Source organism: Jaculus jaculus, chromosome 9 (genome assembly GCF_020740685.1).
Source record: "Jaculus jaculus isolate mJacJac1 chromosome 9, mJacJac1.mat.Y.cur, whole genome shotgun sequence".
NCBI lineage: Eukaryota > Metazoa > Chordata > Mammalia > Rodentia > Dipodidae > Jaculus > Jaculus jaculus.
Window position 1 is genome coordinate 7,224,593 of NC_059110.1, and position 19,045 is coordinate 7,243,637.

General features: G+C 44.4%; 1 protein-coding gene across 1 annotated transcript in view; it reads left to right on the plus strand.

Moving 5' to 3' along the window:
• The window catches only part of Slc22a2 (solute carrier family 22 member 2), a 36,384-nt gene extending 32,225 nt beyond the window's left edge, over positions 1-4,159 (plus strand). Inside the window, exon 11 of the mRNA XM_045157932.1 lies at positions 3,677-4,159. Within this exon, the coding sequence (XP_045013867.1) occupies positions 3,677-3,743 (67 nt within the window). The 3' untranslated portion in view covers positions 3,744-4,159. The remainder of the gene's footprint in view (positions 1-3,676) is intronic.
• The last annotated feature ends 14,886 nt before the right edge of the window (positions 4,160-19,045 follow it).

The following is a 19,045-nucleotide window of genomic DNA, read 5'->3' on the forward strand; positions in this document are numbered from 1 at the left end:
AGCTTTTGGGGAAAAAAGGGTTTATTTTGGCTTACAGATTCAAGGGGAAGCTCCACGATGGCATGGGGACATGATGACATGAGCAGAGGGTGAACATCAGCTCCTGACCAACACAAGGTGGACAATAGCAACAGGAGAGTGTGCCAAACACTGGCAAGGGGACACTGGCTGTAACACCCATAAGCCCGCCCCCAACAATACACTCCCTTCAAGAAGTGTTAATTCTCAAACGTCTATCAGCTGGGAATTTAGCATTCAGAACACCTAAGTTTATGGGGGACACCTGGATCAAACCACCACATTCTGCCCCTGGCCCTATAAACTGATAAACACCCATGATGTAATATGCAATGTGTTCAGTCCAACTTTAAAAGTCCCCATAATTTTTAATCACTCCTAATGATGTTCAAACATCCCCACAATCCAAGGTCTTTTAACTGAGCCATATTAACAAAAAAAAATCCCCCCAAATCCCATAATGGCACAGAATAAACACTCACACTGCTAAAGATGGCATTGGGCATAGCAAAGAAATATTCATCCAATACAAGATTTAAAATGGGGCAAACATCACGCTCTGTAGCTCCAAGTCCAACAACTCTAGTCAGTGCAAAATCTTCAAGTCCAATAGTTCTAACCAGCAACAAGTCTCTGGACTTCCAATTCTACCCCTCCATCTAGGCTGCTGACAGTCCTGAACAACTTCCTCCAGGGCCAGTAGCTTTCCTTAGTAGCCACCTCATCCTGGCATCTCCACTGCAACCCACGGTTCATCCTCACGGCTCCATCAGTTCTCCATGCAGGCATCCAGCAAACCTGCTTCACACTGCCCATGGCCATTTCCAAAACACAAGACCATATTGCAAACTCAATGACCCTCTCCTCCTGCATTTCTTATACTCCACAATACCAGGTAGGGTGCCAATTTGTTAATCCGGGGGGAGAGGGAATAAAGCAGACTTTGAAGAACAGGACACTCATTCAACATTCAGGCTCCTTCAAAAAAGTCTACATTCTTCCTGTCAGTTGGCCCAATCTCAAAGGTTGTCATTTTATATAATTGCTGAACAGTAGTTTCAGCCCAAAGATTTCACTTCTGTGCCATATCCCTCTGCACACATCAGTCTGTTTCTATGCAAAGCAGCCCTACACAAATTCTCAGGACACAGGCATAACAGCAAGCCCCTCACACAAACTGCTTCAAGCCCAGTCCAAACAAAGCTCTTTCTCACCCTTACAAGCCAAACCTCACAGTCCATAATTCTTACTGTATTCAGGTCTTTCAACTCTGACCAAAATAGTCCATTAAGCTGTACTTATAGCACTGCAAGGCATCTCTTAGGCCAAGGTTTCAAATCCTCCCACCTTCCTCTTGAAAATCAGTTCCAGATGGGATTAAAGACATATGCCACCACACCCGGCTTAAAGCAGTTTTGATGCAACAAAAGATTGTCAGCAAACTAAATGCCCACCATCTGGGAGACCTGTTGAAGAAAGTCTTAGAATTGAATAAAATACTACATAGTTACTCCAAAGAACAACACGGCTTTGTATCCACGGATAGAAGAAGTCCTTTAAGAGTGTTAATGGAGGGCTGGAGGGATGGCTTAGTGATTAAGACCCTTGCCTGCAAAGCCAAATGGACCCAGCTTTAATTCCCCAGGACCCACATAAGCCAGATGCACAAGGTAGCACATGTGTCTGGAGTTTGTTGCAGTGGCTGGAGGCCCTGGTGCACCCATTCTCTCTTCTCCCTCTCTATCTGCCTCTTTCTCTCTCTGTGTCCATCACTTTCAAATAAATAAAAATAAACAAAAAAAATTTAAATATACATACATACAAATATATAGATAGATAGATAGATAGATAGATAGATAGATAGATCCTCATGAAATGCTTTCTTGAGGAATTCTGTCATGTAAGTTGGTATTAAAAAAATACCTAACTCAACAAAAGATGTTTCTACTTTTGTCAATTCAATTATAAATACTGAATTTTGCAAGATCACAGTTAAAATATTTGGTGTAAGACATCAATTTATAGATACAATGGATAGATCTAAAAATTCACTTTTGGAGCCGGGCATGGTGGCGCACGCCTTTAATCCCAGCACTTGGGACGCAGAGGTAGGAGGATCGCCGTGAGTTCAAGGCCACCCTGAAACTACAGAGTGAATTCCAGGTCAGCCTGGACCAGAGTAAGACCCTACCTTGAAAAGCAAAAAAAAAAAAAAAAAAAATTCACTTTTGGGCTGCATGATGAGAAATAAAAATTTTTTTAAAAATCGTGTAAAGATTAGATATATAGATAGATAACAAAATATCAAAGTGTAATGGCACATGTATATGAAAACACAATTAAATCCATTATTTTATATGCTAACAAAATTAATTTAAGAAGAAAAACTTGTAGAAATAAAAATACTAATCTAAAAAGTATATGGAGAATGGAATTTCAAAGGGGAAAGTGGGGGGGAGGGAATTTCCATGGGATTTTTTTTTTTGGAGATTTTATTTTTATTTTTTTTCTCAATTTTTATTAACATTTTCCGTGATTATAAAAAATATCCCATGGTAATACCCTCCCTCTGAAGATTTTTTTTTTAATTTTTTATTAACATTTTCCATGATTATAAAATAACCATGGGATATTTTTTTATAATCACGGAAAATGCTAATAAAAATTTTAAAAAAAATATAAACAAAAAAATGTATAGGATATATTAAGGTTGAAACTTTAAAAAAAAAACCCTAAACAATAAAAAACTAAGACAGATTTTCACTGAAATGTCTATTAACTTTATCAGACTATATGGTAATCAAACTACTAATTTGCAAGTAAGATAACATCAAATCAATTGTCATCCATGACCCATAATCCTTTTATATTTTAACTGAAAGACAAGTATGAGGTGAGAGTAAGTGAACTTTAACTTTCCAAACGTTCTGGCTAAGAGTTATTAGTCCAGTCAGATAATCCATTTGCCCCAGTGAGCTCTCGATTGTTATGAGGTGGCAGTCGTCAACAGTACCACGTTCTCTGCAGGTTGTGCCCTCCACTCATAGACATATGAAAAGTATAATCAAGGGACAGTATCTTACATACCTGATTTCACTTTTACAGCAACAACAAACATCAGTATTTATTCTGGTCGGTAACTATGCTCCAAGGTGCATGTATTAATGACTTCCAACGCAACCTCTAGGAATAATTCATAGTTCTGAACCATGCTTTAGAAAAACATTCTAGCAGTCTGAGCAGGATTTACTCCTATTCCATCACTGGTAATAATGGCACTGGTTGCTGCAGGAACCTTAAATTCTTCTGCTGCAGATTTTCAGATTGCTGTGAAAGGTGTGCTTTCAGGAACACCGAGTATTTTGTAGGGCAGCCACGGGTCCAACATGAGCGTGATCTTAAAAGACACCTTCGGCATGATACAGCAGCAATGATGCCCCACAGCTCCAAGCTGGTGGAAGCAAAAAAAAAAAAAAAAAAAAATTTTAATAAAAAAAAAATTGTGAGACCACATTTCAAGAGTAATCACACTGCAGGAGTCATTTTGGACAGAACCTATAACTAATTTCGGTTTAATATCTTTACTAGGCACTTTATTCTGATTTGAAGCTACCTCATAACTTCTTTCTCACCTGCCCAACTTTATTTCCTATTGCAGACCAAGAAAAAAGAAAGAAAAGACAATCTACTTCCAAGTCAAGAAATCAGACATGCAGAAAAACTAAAGAGAAGGATGTTGGCTCCCACTGTGGCCTGGCACTGTTAATGCCAGAGCCAGGACAGAGGAGCACCACTCACCGCAAATCCCACCAGTTCAACCGCACTTACCCTCGAACTCAGCCAGCCTGGAACTGTGGCCAGCCTAGTCTACCCTTGGTGTGTCAAAATCACCCCCCAAACAGATCCTTCTGAAAGCGTCTGCCCTGTTCTCAGCATTCCCAGAAAATAATTATTGATGTGCCCGATTGCTTTTATTTTTACACTTCTACATTTGATTGCTTCCCCCACAATAACATCAAAATAAAATACACAGAGGAACTGTGAGCTAGGGAAACCAAATAGAAAAGATTTGAAAAACACTAAAGTTGAGAAAACACAGCCTATTTTCTGAGGGAAATAAAACACCCAATGCAATAGCAAATTGTGCAGAGCGTTTATCAAGAACTTCAAATGGGGCCTTTCAGTATCATAAATGAAATGAAATCTTTAAATATATTGACTATTATTTGGGTTACACTTGAAGAGAACCTTCCATAAAAGATTCGGGATACAAACTGAGCAATCACCAAGTCCTCTGCTATTTTCCCTTGATAACCACAAATGTGTTTCCTGTTAAAAGACCCAGAGGAAAGGTCAATTAAGAAGGCATTGTTGGCATTATTAAGGCATCAATAATGATTTTTTTTTTTTTAGTAATTGCTTTTCAAAAATCTGTGGGTCTTGGAGGCTGCAGAGATTGTGTCACCAGCACCCACATCAAGCCAGACACAACGTGGCACACGTGGCTCTGACCACAGCATGTCTGCGACCGTGGGGAGCGGGAACAGGAGACTCCTGAGGCCTGCAGGCCAGCTAGTCATCCCAGCGGCAGAACGGTGAGAGGTGTGACTCAGAATAAGGTGGAAGGAGAGAACCCACACCCCAAGATTGTCCTTGGACCACCACACAATGCCATATACACATACACAATAATAATAATAATTAATAATAATAAATTGAATCAAATTGAGGCATTGTCAGAAAAGAAGAGAGCGTCCTATGAATGGTCCTAAAAGAATTCGCTGAGTTTCACAGAAGCAAGGCTGAAAAGCTGACTCCACGTTTGATTCAGGGTTACAGACCCGCATTCTAGGTTGATTTTCACTCTACCTGAGCCTCTTTCTTGAACATGTATGGAGGATCCATGAACGTTAGAATGAAGGTTCAGAGTGACCCAAATGAACCTGGGAATCTTGAGTCCCCAAGTCCCCTGAACCTCCTTTGCCAAAAGGTACAGTCGTTTGCTTCCTCTTTGAAAAAGGAAGGGCTTGGGCTAGAGAGACGGCCTAGTGGTTAAGTGCTTGCCTGTGAAGCCTAAGCACCCAGGTTCGAGGCTCGATTCCCCAGGACCCACGTTAGCCAGATGCACAAAGGGACATACGCATCTGGAGTTTGTTTGCAGTGGCTGGAAGCCCTGGCACACCCTTTCTCTCTCTCTTTCTCTCTCTCTCTCTCTTTATCTATCTATCTATCTCTATCTGCCCCTTTCTCTCTCTGTCTGTCACTCTCAAATAAATAAATTAAAATGACCAAAAAAAGTTTTAAAAAAAAGGAAGGGCTTGAACACTTCGAATGACCTCCTTTGAGGTAGGCACCTGGAAAGGGCAGGCCAGCGATCCCTAAGATCTCACTTTACTCAGTGCTGGCCCCAAGAGTCAGGAGTAGATGCCAGCACCCATCCTGGGAGGGGCCAGGAGATATAACTCATACATTAAAAGGATTTCAAGAAGCCGGGCATGGTGGTGCACGCCTTTAATCCCAGCACTCGGGAGGCAGAGATCGGAGGATCGCTGTGAGTTTGAGGCCAGCCTGAGACGACATAGTGAATTCCAGGTCAGCCTGGGCTAGAGTGAGACACTACCTCAAAAAACCAAAAAAAATAAATAAATAAATAAAATAATAAAAATAAATAAATAAATAAAAGGATTTCAAGATTTTGTTACTTATATCACAGCAATCAGGGAGGAGACCTAGGAATGTGGTGATGATGTTAGACCCTGGCGGGGAAACACGGTGTTCAGTCAGGTCTGAGTTATGCAGACGATTCCCTAAGCCCAGGTTCTAGACTCAGCCCGCTAGCTGACGCCGTGAGCTCCAGCCCAGCTGCCCCTGGACTCATGAGGGGTGGGGCCGCCTCCTGATGGATCCATTGTAAATTGAAAGGTCATTGAAGGCCCCTCGCCTCTTGGGCCTCATAGCTTAGTGACACAGCACGCCGTGGAAGACCCGCGTTTGCCTGCCAGTGTGGAGCTATCAGGACTATCGCTCACTCACTGCCACTGCCCAGCATTAGAAGAGCAGCCCCAACCGCATATTGCTAGTCTAGTATCGTTCTTACTGAATGAGTGTCACTTCTGCACCATCATAAAGTGCTAAAAAGTTATAAATTCAGCCACTGTGAATCAAGGTCTACCTGTAATTTGCAGATTAAACTGTTCGAAAAGATATAAAAGGGTAACTCCATAATTTGCAATAAGGTAGAACTCCTTTGGCTGGACAAAATCCCAGAGACATGAAGCAAAAGATTGATCAATTTGTTGACACTATACAAGACTAAACAAAAGAAAGGTATAATACACACTCATTAGGAAAAATAAGAGATCAAAGTAGGGCTGGAGAGATGGCTTGGCGGTTAAGTGCTTGCCTGTGCAGCCTAAGGACGCTGGTTCAAGGCTCGATTCCCCAGGACCCACGTTAGCCAGATGCACAAGGGGGTGCACGCGTCTGGGGTTCGTTTGCAGTGGCTGGAGGCCCAGGTGAACCCATTCTCTCTCTCTCTCTCTCTCTCTCTCTCCCTCTGCTTCTTTCTCTCCCTGTCTGTCGCTCTCAAATAAATAAATAAAAATAAAAGTATTAAAAAAAAGAGATCAAAGTAAAAGAGAGACTAGTTAGGAAAAAAGACAAGGTTCAGAGGAAGGGAGACAAGGATGGGGTGAGGAGGAAGGAATGGGAGAGGATTGTGCTCAAAACACCTTACATACATTTATAGACATAATCATTCCTATCCAGTAGATCATTTATGGAAAAGAGATCTGCGCCTGGCCAGTGGACAAGGAAGGATTTTTACGTATTTTTACAATTGACGTATTTTCATGTTTTCACATGCATGTCCACAACAGCTTTAAAATTAAATAGTTAGGGCTGGAGAGATGGCTTAGCAGTTAAGGCACTTGCTTGCAAAGCCTAAGGACCCAGGTTCCATTGTCCAGGTCCCACATAAGCCAGATGCACAAGGTGGTACATACTTCCACAGTTCATTTGCAGTGGCTAGAGAGCCAGCTATGCCCATTCTCTCTCTCCCTCTGTCTCTCTCTCTATTAGTCTCCCTCTCTCAAATAGCCAGGCATGGTGGTGCATGACTTTAATCTCAGCACTCAGGAGGCTGAGGTGGGCTAGAGAGAGACCCTACCTTAAAAAAAAACCTAAATTGATAAAAATAAATAAATAAATAAAAATAAGTAAGCATAGAAAACAGTATGGTAGTCTCTTTAAAACTAAATACAGTGGCCAGGCGTGGTGGCACATGCCTTTAATCCCAGTACTCAGGGGGCAGAAGTAGGAGGATCTCTGTGAGATGGAAACCAGCCTGAGACTACATAGTAAATTCCCAGGTCATCCTGGGCTGGAGCAAGAGTCTCCCTTGAAAAAAAGAAGAAGAAGACTATTAAAGAAACTGAATACATTTACTTGTCTTTAATGAGAACCAGAGGCCTTTATTTAAATGTACATCTTCGAATAAGAGGGTTTGTTTGTTTAGTTGGTTGGTTGTAGCTTTTGTGGTGCTGGAGATAGAACCTCAGGCCTCGTACCTGATAAGCAAGCGCTCGGCTGCCACGCTATATCCCCAGCCCCAGCGAGCGAGCTGCGGGCTTGGTTTTGCGCGATCTACATCGATAACACCTTCTTTATGGTTTTCCCTTTTTCTCTAGGTCCGAGTTGGAACTCGCTCAAGACACTGCAGGGCAAGCTTCGGATGTTCGGTGGCGCTCGGTTCACATCGAATTTGCCCACGTTCAGTTTAGTGATTCATGTTTACTGAATGTGAAGGGAGCATTTAGTTTACTTAAGTCACACGCTGGTGGAACTCATTTTGACATGTATATTTCACCAGTTTATATCAAATTGGGTGATTACAACACCAAGTGCAAGGACAAGGAGGAGAGCGGATTTTGGAGAGAATCCAGCTGGCGGGCAGTCTGAACCTCTGCAGGCAGATGCAGGTGGGAAGGAGGCTGGCATGCGGCCGCCTGTCCGGGAGATGCGGGCTCACCAGCTGGCTTTACAAGAAGGGTGTCCCAGGAGCAGTCGTGGGGGGCACTTTTCTAAAGCTCAATCATGTAAGCAAAAGGCAGACTTGTTCTTTCGCTCCCACAAGCTTCAATGGTGAAGATGTTGTGTCTTCAACACCATCCCCAGCGTAACCCCAAGCCCCAAGAATAAAGCTCTCTTCCCCCTTCCTTGATTGACACATCTGAACAAAGACCCTTGATTTGCAAGAACCTCCATTAAGTTCTGGAATCAAAAATGACCAGACAAGGTGTCCTTCCTGCATAATTTCACTCTACTGAAATCACTGGACAGGGCTGGAGAGATGGCTAAGAAGTTCAAGGCACTTGCCTGCAAAGCCTGATGATGTGGGTTAGATTCCCCCAGTACCCATGCAAAGCCAGATGTACAAAATGAAATCACTAGACAAACGGGTCTTCAACTCAACTGGAAATTTCTGGCAAGTTTCTTCAAGTCAGAAGGTACATAGTAAGATATGATCCTTGGCCACAGCCACACAGGCTGTATAGTGTTCAGCCTTAGGGTCTGAATGTGAAATGTCCCCCATTGTCTCAAATGCTTAACACTTGGTCCCCAGGTGGTGGCACGATTTGGGAAGGTTGTGGAAAGTTAAGGAGATGGAGACTTGCTGGAGAAAGTGGGTCACTGGGGGGTGGACCTTAAGATTTTATAGTGCAGCCCACTTCCTGTTCACCCTCTGCTTCCTGACTGTAAATGCAATGTGACCAGCCAGCCTCCTACTGCTGCTACCACACCTTCCTTTCTGTGAAGGACTGTACCCCTGGGACATCGAGCCAAACTAGGCTCTTCATTTCCTTAAACTGCTTCTTCTCGGGTATTTGGTCACAGCAATGAGTCAAGTGACTAATACCGGCTCCATGTGTTCTACATTCCACCCTCCATGGCTGGTTGGGGACATGACAGACCTTCCCCATGGAATACATTCTTCCAACATGCCTCCTGCAAGGACTGGGCCTGGGGTGACTGAGGTGTGCCCCGTCCCTCCAGCCTCCCTGTTCCAGCACCAGCTAATCCATGTCTTTTTCCTGAACATCAGGCAGCTATCTCTGTGGTCCCTCACCAAGGGATTCACAGCCCATAGCCCAGAACCTGGGGACTCTGTTGCGAGTGATGTGTGGGGTGAGCCTGCTGACCTCACAAACCAACACAGCCATGTTATGGGAACTGGGTGTGACCATCTAGAACCCAAGGGCCTCAAGATACCTCAGGACTTGCATCAAGAGACTACTAAAGAGCAGCGGCACCCAACATCAGGTACTTGCTGCGAATCCAGTGAATGTCTGGAGGCAAGAACTCTCCTCCCGATACTGGGTTTTGCCACGTGAGTGTCCTGAGGATTTCTATGGACACCACTTCACCTTGGAAGATTTTGAGGGTGTATACATGATCATGAGTGTACGTGCGGGCACGCACACACCATGGAATGCATGTGGAGGTCAGAGGGCAGTTTCTGGTGATGATCCCTGCCTTCCACATTGCTTGAGACAGGGCCTCTCATTGTTCACTACTGCGTTGTCTGGGCCAACTGGTCCATTAGCTTCCAGGAAATTCTCCGGACTCGACCTCCCTTCTCACGATGGGCACAGTGAGATTACAGACGCCTGCCCAGACACCTGGCTTTCATGTGGGTGGCAGAGATCCAAACTCAGGCCCTCGTGTTTGTGTGGCAAGTGCTTTATCGACTGAGCCATGTCCCCAGACCCTCAGGTTGGAGTGCTAGCGCCAACGACAATAATGCTTATTGCCTTTGTATCTTGGTAAGCAGAACCCCAAGGAAGTATCTGTATTTTGTCTACCATTTTCTAAGTCATCTCTCACCCTTAGAAAGGTCACAATCCCCTAAAAAAAAAAAAACTAGATAATCAGTAACTATTTTTTATGTCAAACTGGGGAACACTAAGGGGAGTGAAGCCCAGTGCCTAGCCCTTGGGTCTCATAATCTAGAAAAGTCACATTGCCAGCAGGGTTGTTGAACTGTGATGCAATGTTGCTGTAACGCTGGAGGAAAACCACAGGCCAGGGGCAGCTTGCGTTGACCCTTCCCATGGGGCAATCATTGCTGTTGACCAACAGTGCTGGCATTACACCAGGCACCGCAACAAGACCAAACAGTTCGGGTTTTGTTTTCACAAGGGACAGAGATAGAGAGCTAAGCAAAGAACGTGCAGTGTAATCAAAGCTCCCCGGGGAGAAGAAGAAAGGGCTTGGGGTTCACAAAACCGGAGCTGGGGCCTGCCCACAGAGCGAGGGCACGGTTCCCTGGAGAGCTGGCATTTAGCTACAAATGCTAAAAATCCTCAGGGTTTGCCAGGCAAAGGGCCTGGACCATGGCCAGGAGGGTGAATGCAGAGAAAGGGATAGATAAGGGAAGAGATTTGGGGAGGGGGAGAAGGATAGCTGATTAGATGTGGGGCAAGAGGTTAGAGGAAGCCGAGGCAAGTATCAAATGATGAGAACGATTCCAGAAACAAACCAGAAATGAACCCAAATGCTCCACAGCTCAGAGTTGTTCAACAGTAAAAGGCCCCTACCCAGCGCCTCCTCTGTCTGTCCTGAGATTGTCAGCATTTTCTATCATGACTTATGTCCACAAAACAACAGAAGGCATGAAACAGGTTGGAGTGCATTGAAAGGACTTTTAGAAAACCAGGGGGAAAAGTAAAACATTTTAGAAACAATTTCAATCAAAATGGTTAAGAGTTAAAATTATGAAGAGGTAGCCAGATGTGGTGGCACACATCTTTAGTCCCAGCATTTGGGAGGCAGAAGTTGGAGGATTGCTGTGAATTAAAGGCCACCCTAAGACTACATGGTGAATTCCAGATCAGCCTGAGCTAGAGCAAGATCCTACCTTGAAAAACCAAAAAAAAAAAAAAAAAGAAGAAGAAGAAGAAAGAAAGGAAAAAATTAATTTTCTGTTATAATGTCTTTATTTTTCTCAATTTTCTGTAATATATGTATGTTAAATATATATATATTTGCTAGTGGCTGAGGGTACAGCTTAATCCTAGGCCAGAGGCCCAATTCTGACTTCCTACATATTAGGTCCTGCCACTGCCCCCCAAAAAAGCAATTTAAAGTAAGAGTGGAGGGCTGGAAAGGTGGCTCAGTGGTTAAGGTGCTTGCCTGCAAAGCCTAAGGACCGAGGTCCATCAGTACCCATGTAAAGCTAGGTGTACAAAGTGGCACATGTGTCTAGAGTTTGTTTGCAGTTGCTAGAGGCCCTGACATGCCCATTCTCTCTCTCTCTCTCTCTCTCTCTCTCTCTCTCTCTCTCTCTCTCAAATAAATAAATAAAAATAACATTTTGCAAAAGTAATAGTGAAATAAGCAAGGAAAGATTTCGATCAAAATGGCCTTTTGTGGAAGACAGAAATGAAGCCTTCTAGCTCATCTCCATCTTGGGGCTCTGGCAGAGCTGGCGTGGGGTGAAGGTGCGCAGAGCTGTGCCGCACCGTGGCTCTGGGGAAGTCCTCATCCCCTCCTGAGGGACAGCCCGGCTCCTGTGAGACGACTGCTCCCACCGGGGTGATCTCACTATGGGGCAACATGTCTGAAAAGCTCTGCTGAGCCTGGAATCCGAGGTGACGGCAGGTTTAGGACAATGACCGCGGGCTCTCCGGAGCCTTTTCAAACTCAGGAACGCTCAGAAGCTATCCTTGTGACTCCAGCCTCGCGGGGGGATGAGACAAGTCTGGCATCACCAGTGGTCAGTCAGGCGCTCCGTGAGTGGCTGGTGGGCACATGCAGATGTGACAGGTACCCAACCCAAAGTCAACGAGACGGAGACAGAATGAAAGGATGCCATCCCTCCGGAAGGCACAGGCAGGGGCATCAGTAGTTCATATCAAGCTCGCGGCCGTCTTGGACAACATGAAACTCTGTCTCAAAGCAAACAAACAGCATTAGTACACTGGAGAGCCAAGGCACATCAAATCATAGCCCTGGTATTCCTTGTATTTTCTACAGCAGTCGTCCTCATTCATTTCAATTTATTACTACTGTGTGATTTTGGCTTTCTTGTTCTTCCTAATCTAATTCTGATAGGTTTCCTAGGAATTTGTCTATTCCATTATTTTTAATTCATTGACTGAAACATGAGTGCAGTTTCTTTCTTTCTTCCTTCCTTTCTTTCTTTCTTTTTGTCTTTTTTTTTTTTTTTTTTTGAGTCAGGGTCTCACTGTAGCCCAGGCTGGCCTGGAACTAACTCTGTAGCTACAGGCCAACCTTGAACTCACAACGATTTTCCTACTTCTGCCTCCCAAGTACTCGGACTAAAAATTTGCATCAAGCCGGGCGTGGTGGTGCACACCTTTAATCCCAGCACTCGGGAGGCAGAGGTAGGAGGATCGCTGTGAGTTCAAGGCCACCCTGAGACTCCATAGTGAATTCCAGGTCAGTCTGGGCCAGAGTGAGACCCTACCTCGAAAAACCGAAAAAAAAAAAAAAAAAAGAAAGTGCATCAGCACACTGGGCTCTTGTGTGTGTGGATGTGTGTGGGTGTGTGTGGGTGTGTGTGTGACATATGTTGTATTGTGTACATTGTACATGTATGCCCCTATTCAATTGTGATAGTATTAAGTATTAATCTGTGCCTTCCTTTTTTTTTCTTCTTTTTTTAATTCATTAATCTCATTAGAGTTTTGTCCATTCCATTACTTTTCCAGGAGTCAGCTTTTGGATTTTATTTTCATCTTTGTTTTACATATTGTTCCTTCTTGCTCTATGTAGCAATTACCTTCGGTTTTCTGGGAGAAAAAAAAACACCCAACAAGAAGTGGCTTATGAAAGGAAGGGGTTTATCTCTGTCTTATGGTTTCAAGAGTACGTTTCCTTCATGGTGGAGAAGGCATGGCAGGAGCAGACAGGCAGGCGTCATACCTTCCCTTCAGCAGGGAGAGAGTGGAGTAAGTGCAGCAGACTTCCTCCAACGAAGATCTGTCTCCTAAACGTCCCCAACCTTCCCAAACAGTGCCACCAACTGGGGATTAAATATTCCAACGCATGGGGCCATGGGGGACATTTTATATTCAAAGCACTTTGCGGTCATTTTTCTTACTTTAAATTTATGCTGTAGTTTATTCGTGTGTGTGTGTGTGTGTGTGTGTGTGTGTGTAGGTGTGCCAGAGTCTCTTGCTGCTACAAACCAACAGCAGACACTTTTACCATTTTCTGCATCCTGCTGACACGGATGGCCTAGAACTTGAACTTGGGCTGGTAAAGTTGGCGAGCAAGTGTCTTTAACGCAGCTATCTCCCCTAGCCCCTGTAGTTGTCTTGAAAATTCTTTCTCCTATACTTCCAGAAGTAGCAATATTTTTGCATATATACTCAGAAAAATATAACGCACTTAAAATGAAAGAGGGAAAGCACTGCTTGCAACTCAACAGCTCCATTACTTACAAAATGTCTTTCCATTATCATTCATCACCTGGGTTTTTTAATCCCTAAAGCACTTTTTTCAGGGATAAACTGTAGCTCCTACATAGTGTGTTGATATAAATTCTAAGTCCTTCTTGACCATATTTGGTCAAGTAATTGTAGCAAGTAATTATTATTATATTAAATTTATTTATTTATATTACATATTTATGTATTATGTTATTTATATTACATTTTATTGAAGGAAAATATATACTCCTTTAAATAAGGCAGAGTATAGCTTAATTACTCATCAACCCAGCTAGTAACCAAGAAAAGATCTTCCAAGTTCTTATTCTATAAGAACAAATGAGCCATGGCAACTTAAAAAAAAGAAACTTGAGTGTTTACTGGAAGGTTCTTTGGCTACTGAAGGTTTGGACTTTTGGTAATGTTGGGAAACAATGCTAATTCAGTTGAGCCAATGGCCCAAATAGTCCACAGAAACCTTTTTTTTGGTTTTGTTTTGTTTTGTTTTTCAAGGTAGGCTGACCTGGAATTCACTATGTAATCTCAGGATGGCCTCGAACTCATGGTGATCCTCCTACCTCTGCCTCCCGAGTGCTGGGATTAAAGACGTGCACCACAATATCCGGCAGAAACCTTTGTTTTTATTCATTCAAACCAAATGATGACAACAGGAATCTGATCATTATTGAGATAGTACTTACAATGACATAACTTCTCCAACATCACTTTTCAGCTTTCAGAACTGTCACTTGCACATGCTGTCCCCCAACTATATCAGTGAGATTCCCAGAGTTAGGGAGAGGACTTATACTAACTCAGAAATGATTTTTTAAAAAGCCAGCATTTGGGCTGGAGAGATGGCTTAGTGGTTAAGGCACTTGCCTGCAAAGCCAAAGGACCTCGATTCGATTCCCCAGGACCCACGTAAGCCAAATGCACAAGGGGACACATGTGTCTGGAGTTCGTTTGCAGTGGCTGGAGGCCCTGGAGTACCCATTCTTTCTTTCCCTCTCTCTGCCTCTTTCTCTCTCTTCTCTCTCTCTCAAATAAATAAATACATATAAGTAAAGTTAAAAAATATTTTTTAAAAGCCCGCATTCACTAGCAGTGTTTTAATATTTTTAAAGGATATTTTTTTAAATTTTTATTTATTTGCAAGCAGAGAGAGAGAAAAGGAGAGAAAATGGGTGCACCCGGCCCTCTAGCTACTGCAAACAAACTCCAGATGCATGCACACTTTGTGCATCTGGCTTTACGTGGGTACTGGGGAATCAAAACTGGGAAGATAGGCTTTGCAGGCAAGTGCCATAACCACTGAGCCATCTCGCTAGCCACCAGTGGTGTTTTAAATAGCCAGCTCTGATTCAGGAAACTATTGACTCCTCTGACAGAAGATTCTGGGATTATTTGAGAGAGAGATACAGAGAGAGAGAGAGAGAGAGAGAGAGAGAGAGAGAGAGAGAGAATGAGAGTGAGCATAGGTATACCAGACCTCCTGGCACTGCAAATGAGCTCCAGATGCACGGGCCACTCGGTGCTCCTGGAAAGCCTATAGAAAGCTCAGCAGGGCCAGTTTCTCCCTACCACGAGAACCCACCAGTGATGCGTGTTGGAGACTCTGGGGTTTATAAAGATGGCTACATTGGACTTGACATACACGCCTTTCAGAACAACTTACCGAGCTGCCGCTCTCAAAGTTCTCAGTAGATTTTATAGAAAACCATCTGCCAATTCCAATGCATAAAGTAGAAGCAAAAATAGACATTTTGCCAGGCGCGATGGCTCACACCTTCACTCCCAGCATTTGGGAGGCAGATATAGAAGGACTGCTGTGAGTTCAAGGCCACCCTGAGACTACACTGTGAATTCCTGGCCTAGAGGAAGACCCTACCTCAAAAAACAAAAACAACAACAAAAAACTAGGTGTTTCATTGACATTCACACAGAGGTGTTTACCTGATGGATGTTAAGTGCCCACCGTGTGAAAGTACCACACTGAGTGCGAAGAGACAACGCAGAACAAGGCGGGACGTGAGCCCGCGCCGTGCATTCGACCCGGATGCAGGGCACCGTGCCAGAGCGCCAGCAGCCATCTGAGGACAGCTGGCACAGAGAACACACTGGGTAAAGGCAGAGGTGGGCTGGGCAGTTGGGGAGGCCTTCCTGGGAACTCCCTAGCGTTGACCTGGTAGTGAGTGGAGAAGGCTCAAGAGAGCATCGTGCATCTCTGTGTTTGACATCTTTTCCTATTGCAGAGCACATACAATAATAATATTGCGCACCTTAACCATTTTAACTTTTCTTTTTTTTTTTTTTTCGGGATGCTCTGCCTGCCTGGGCCTGTTGATCTTGGTTATGCATTTACAGCCTAAGACCTTTCCAGGCGACTTTTGCTCTGAGGCTTCGCTGGGGGTCAGCTTGTTGGGTCCTTTCATGACACATTAACCCTTCCTTCTAGACCCTGAGGACAAGTAAAAAGGTGGGCGGGGGAGGGGGAGGCTGAAGAGTCAGCTTTCTGGCTACTTCCTGCTGTGGTTTTTAACTGTTTACTGAAAACCTCCACACATATCAACAAAGTAACTGATCATAATTCCCACCCGCCACCCTCTCTTGCCCCTCTCTCTCTCCTCCTATTCCCCCTCCACTGAACCCCTGCTTATTTTCATCTAGCCTCTTCTATTTTTTTTTAAAAAGAATGGATGTGCCCGGGCCTCCAGCCACTGCAAATGAACTCCAGATGTATGCACCACCTTGTACAACTAGCTTACGTGGGTCCTGGGGAAATGAACCTGGGTGCTTAGGGTCCTAACCTAGGTGCTAACCACTAAGCCATCTCTCTAGCCTAGCTCTCCTATTTTTTTTTAATTTTTTTTTTATTTATTTGAGAGTGACAGACACAGAGAGAAAGACAGATAGAGGGAAGAGAGAATGGGCGCGCCAGGGCTTCCAGCCTCTGCAAACGAACTCCAGACACGTGCGCCCCCTTGTGCATCTGGCTAACGTGGGACCTGGGGAACCGAGCCTCGAACCGGGGTCCTTAGGCTTCACAGGCAAGCGCTTAACCGCTAAGCCATCTCTCCAGCCCCTAACTCTCCTATTTTAATGTTAGTTTCTGCCCTCACATTACTCAGGTCACTGTGAGGTCATGAGTGCAACCACCACGTTGTGTCTGGAGGTAGTACAAAGCAGCCCTCACCGAGTCACTCTTAACATCCTTTCCGCCACCTCCTCTGCAGTGAGCCTCGGAGGGTGTGGGAGAGATGTCTCACTTAGCACTGAACACCCAGCTGTCACCTCTCAGCACTTTGGGGAGTTTTGAGTCTCCTCAGTGGTCACCGCCATCTGCAAAGAGAAGCTTCTCTAACCAAAAGTGAGAGCAGCATTAACATATGGGCAGAAATATAAAATATCTGGAAGAAAATTTGGTGAGCAAACTATATCTATGTATGCAACGTCCCTTAGGACTTACGACCTCCCCAGCCACAGCCTTTTCATTAGGTTTTCAGTACCAGACATGAGTTCCCTCCCTTGGAGTGGGCCTCAAATCCCACCCAAGAGCAGTTCTGCGCCCCAATAACAAAGATGCCATGACTGTACTAATGGGTCCCGTCTAACATGGATAGACTGTGGTGTAGCTTGCAGGGTCTGCTGCTGGTTAAACCATCTAAGCTATTTTTTAATATTTTATTTATTCATTTATTTATTTTATTTATTTATTTATTTGACAGAGAAAGAGGAGAGAGAGAGAGAGAGAGAATGGGCTCATCAGGGCCTCCAGCCACTGCAAATGAACTCCAGACACATGCGCCCCCTTGTGCATCTGGCTAAAGTGGGCCCTGGGGAATCAAACCTGGGTCCTTTGGCTTTGTAGGCAAGAGCCTTAACTGCTAAGCCATCCCTCCAGACCTAAAAATATTTTTGATTTAATTTAGAATGAGAGAGAGGCAGACACAGAGATAGAGAGAGAGAGACAGAAAGAGAATGTGTGTGCCAGGACCTCTGGCTGCTGCAAATGAACTCCAGATGCATGTGCCACTTTGTGCATGTGGCTTTATGTGGGTGCTGGGGAATTGAACCTGGGTCCTTTGGCTTTGCAGGCAAGAGCCTTAACCACTAAGCTATCTCTCTAGCCCCACCTTAACCATTTTTAAGAGTATAAAACCCATTTAGACTCAGCAACAACCATGAGACCTAAGTATAATACTAACTGGCTTGTCTCGTCCTTACCTGCCCTGGCTAGGGGTTCCCCTCTACGAATTCACTGAGAGAGATAGAGTTCCAGCTGGCTTCCACTGGGTTTTTGTTTGAAACCTTTAACAACATAGACAGGTGCCAAATGCAGAAAAATGTGTCCTTGCAGACAGTAACACAAAGAACCTGATTCTTTTGGCTAAGGTGAGTTAGAAGGTGCTATAAGGCCTGAATGTCTGTATTCCTTTAAAATTCATAGCTTGACACCTAACCTCCAAGGGACTGGCCTCAGGAGGTGGGACTCTGGGGAGGTGATTAGGTTCTGAGGTGACCTGCATGAATGCCTTCAGTGTCATTGACAGGAAGCCTGAAGCTATTTGGTCCTTCATCATATGAAGACCCAGGAAGCAAGCTGCTTCTGTAAAACACAGAGCCCCCAAAAGTAGCCATATCTTCCTGTTCCTCCATCATGGACTAGTCAGACTCCAGTTTACAAAAAAAAAAAGGGGGGGCTGGAGAGATGGCTTAGCGGTTAAGCGCTTGCCTGTGAAGCCTAAGGACCCCGGTTCGAGGCTCAGCTCCCCAGGTCCCACGTTAGCCAGATGCACAAGGGGGTGCACGTGTCTGGAGTTCGTTTGCAGAGGCTGGAAGCCCTGGCGCGCCCATTCTCTCTCTCTCCCTCTATCTGTCTTTCTCTCTGTGTCTGTCGCTCTCAAATAAATAAATAAATAAATAAATAAAAATTTAAAGAAAACTGGTTTACAAATCAGCCAGTCTGTGGTATTTTGTTATAGCAGCTTGAGGAGAATAAAATGGAAGGTTGGAGAAATGTCCATGCCTGGCTATTCAAAGAAAACTAACCACTGGTACCTTCTGGGAAACTTCTACAAGCCATGGCTGACTGCCTGATTGTCCTGACTGGGACATGAGCTTCCCAAGGCCAGACACTGACACATCATGGGCTCAGCTGAGACACCTTGTGAAATGAAGATTTCCTCCTGGGTCCTGGGCACAAGACAGTCACTGCGCAGGGTGAAATGCACCCCAGGCAGTAATTCACCTGAGGACAAAGGACAAGACAACTTCAAAGAGGGGATCCTCCCCTCCGGGGACTCTGCCAGCTTCCACTAGTGGGGTGACTCAAATGTCCCAGAAAAGCATGGAGCAGGAAAAGGCTGAGTGCTACTAACTAAACAAAGTCCTGGGCTAGAGAGATGGCTTAGCAGTTAAGGTGTTTGCAAAGCCAAAGGATCCCTGTTCGACTCCCCAGGACCCACATAAGCCAGATGCACAAGGGGGCACATGCATTGAGTTCGTTTGCAGTGGTTGAAGTCCCTGATGCACCCATTCTCTCTCTTTCATACATAAATAAAAATAAA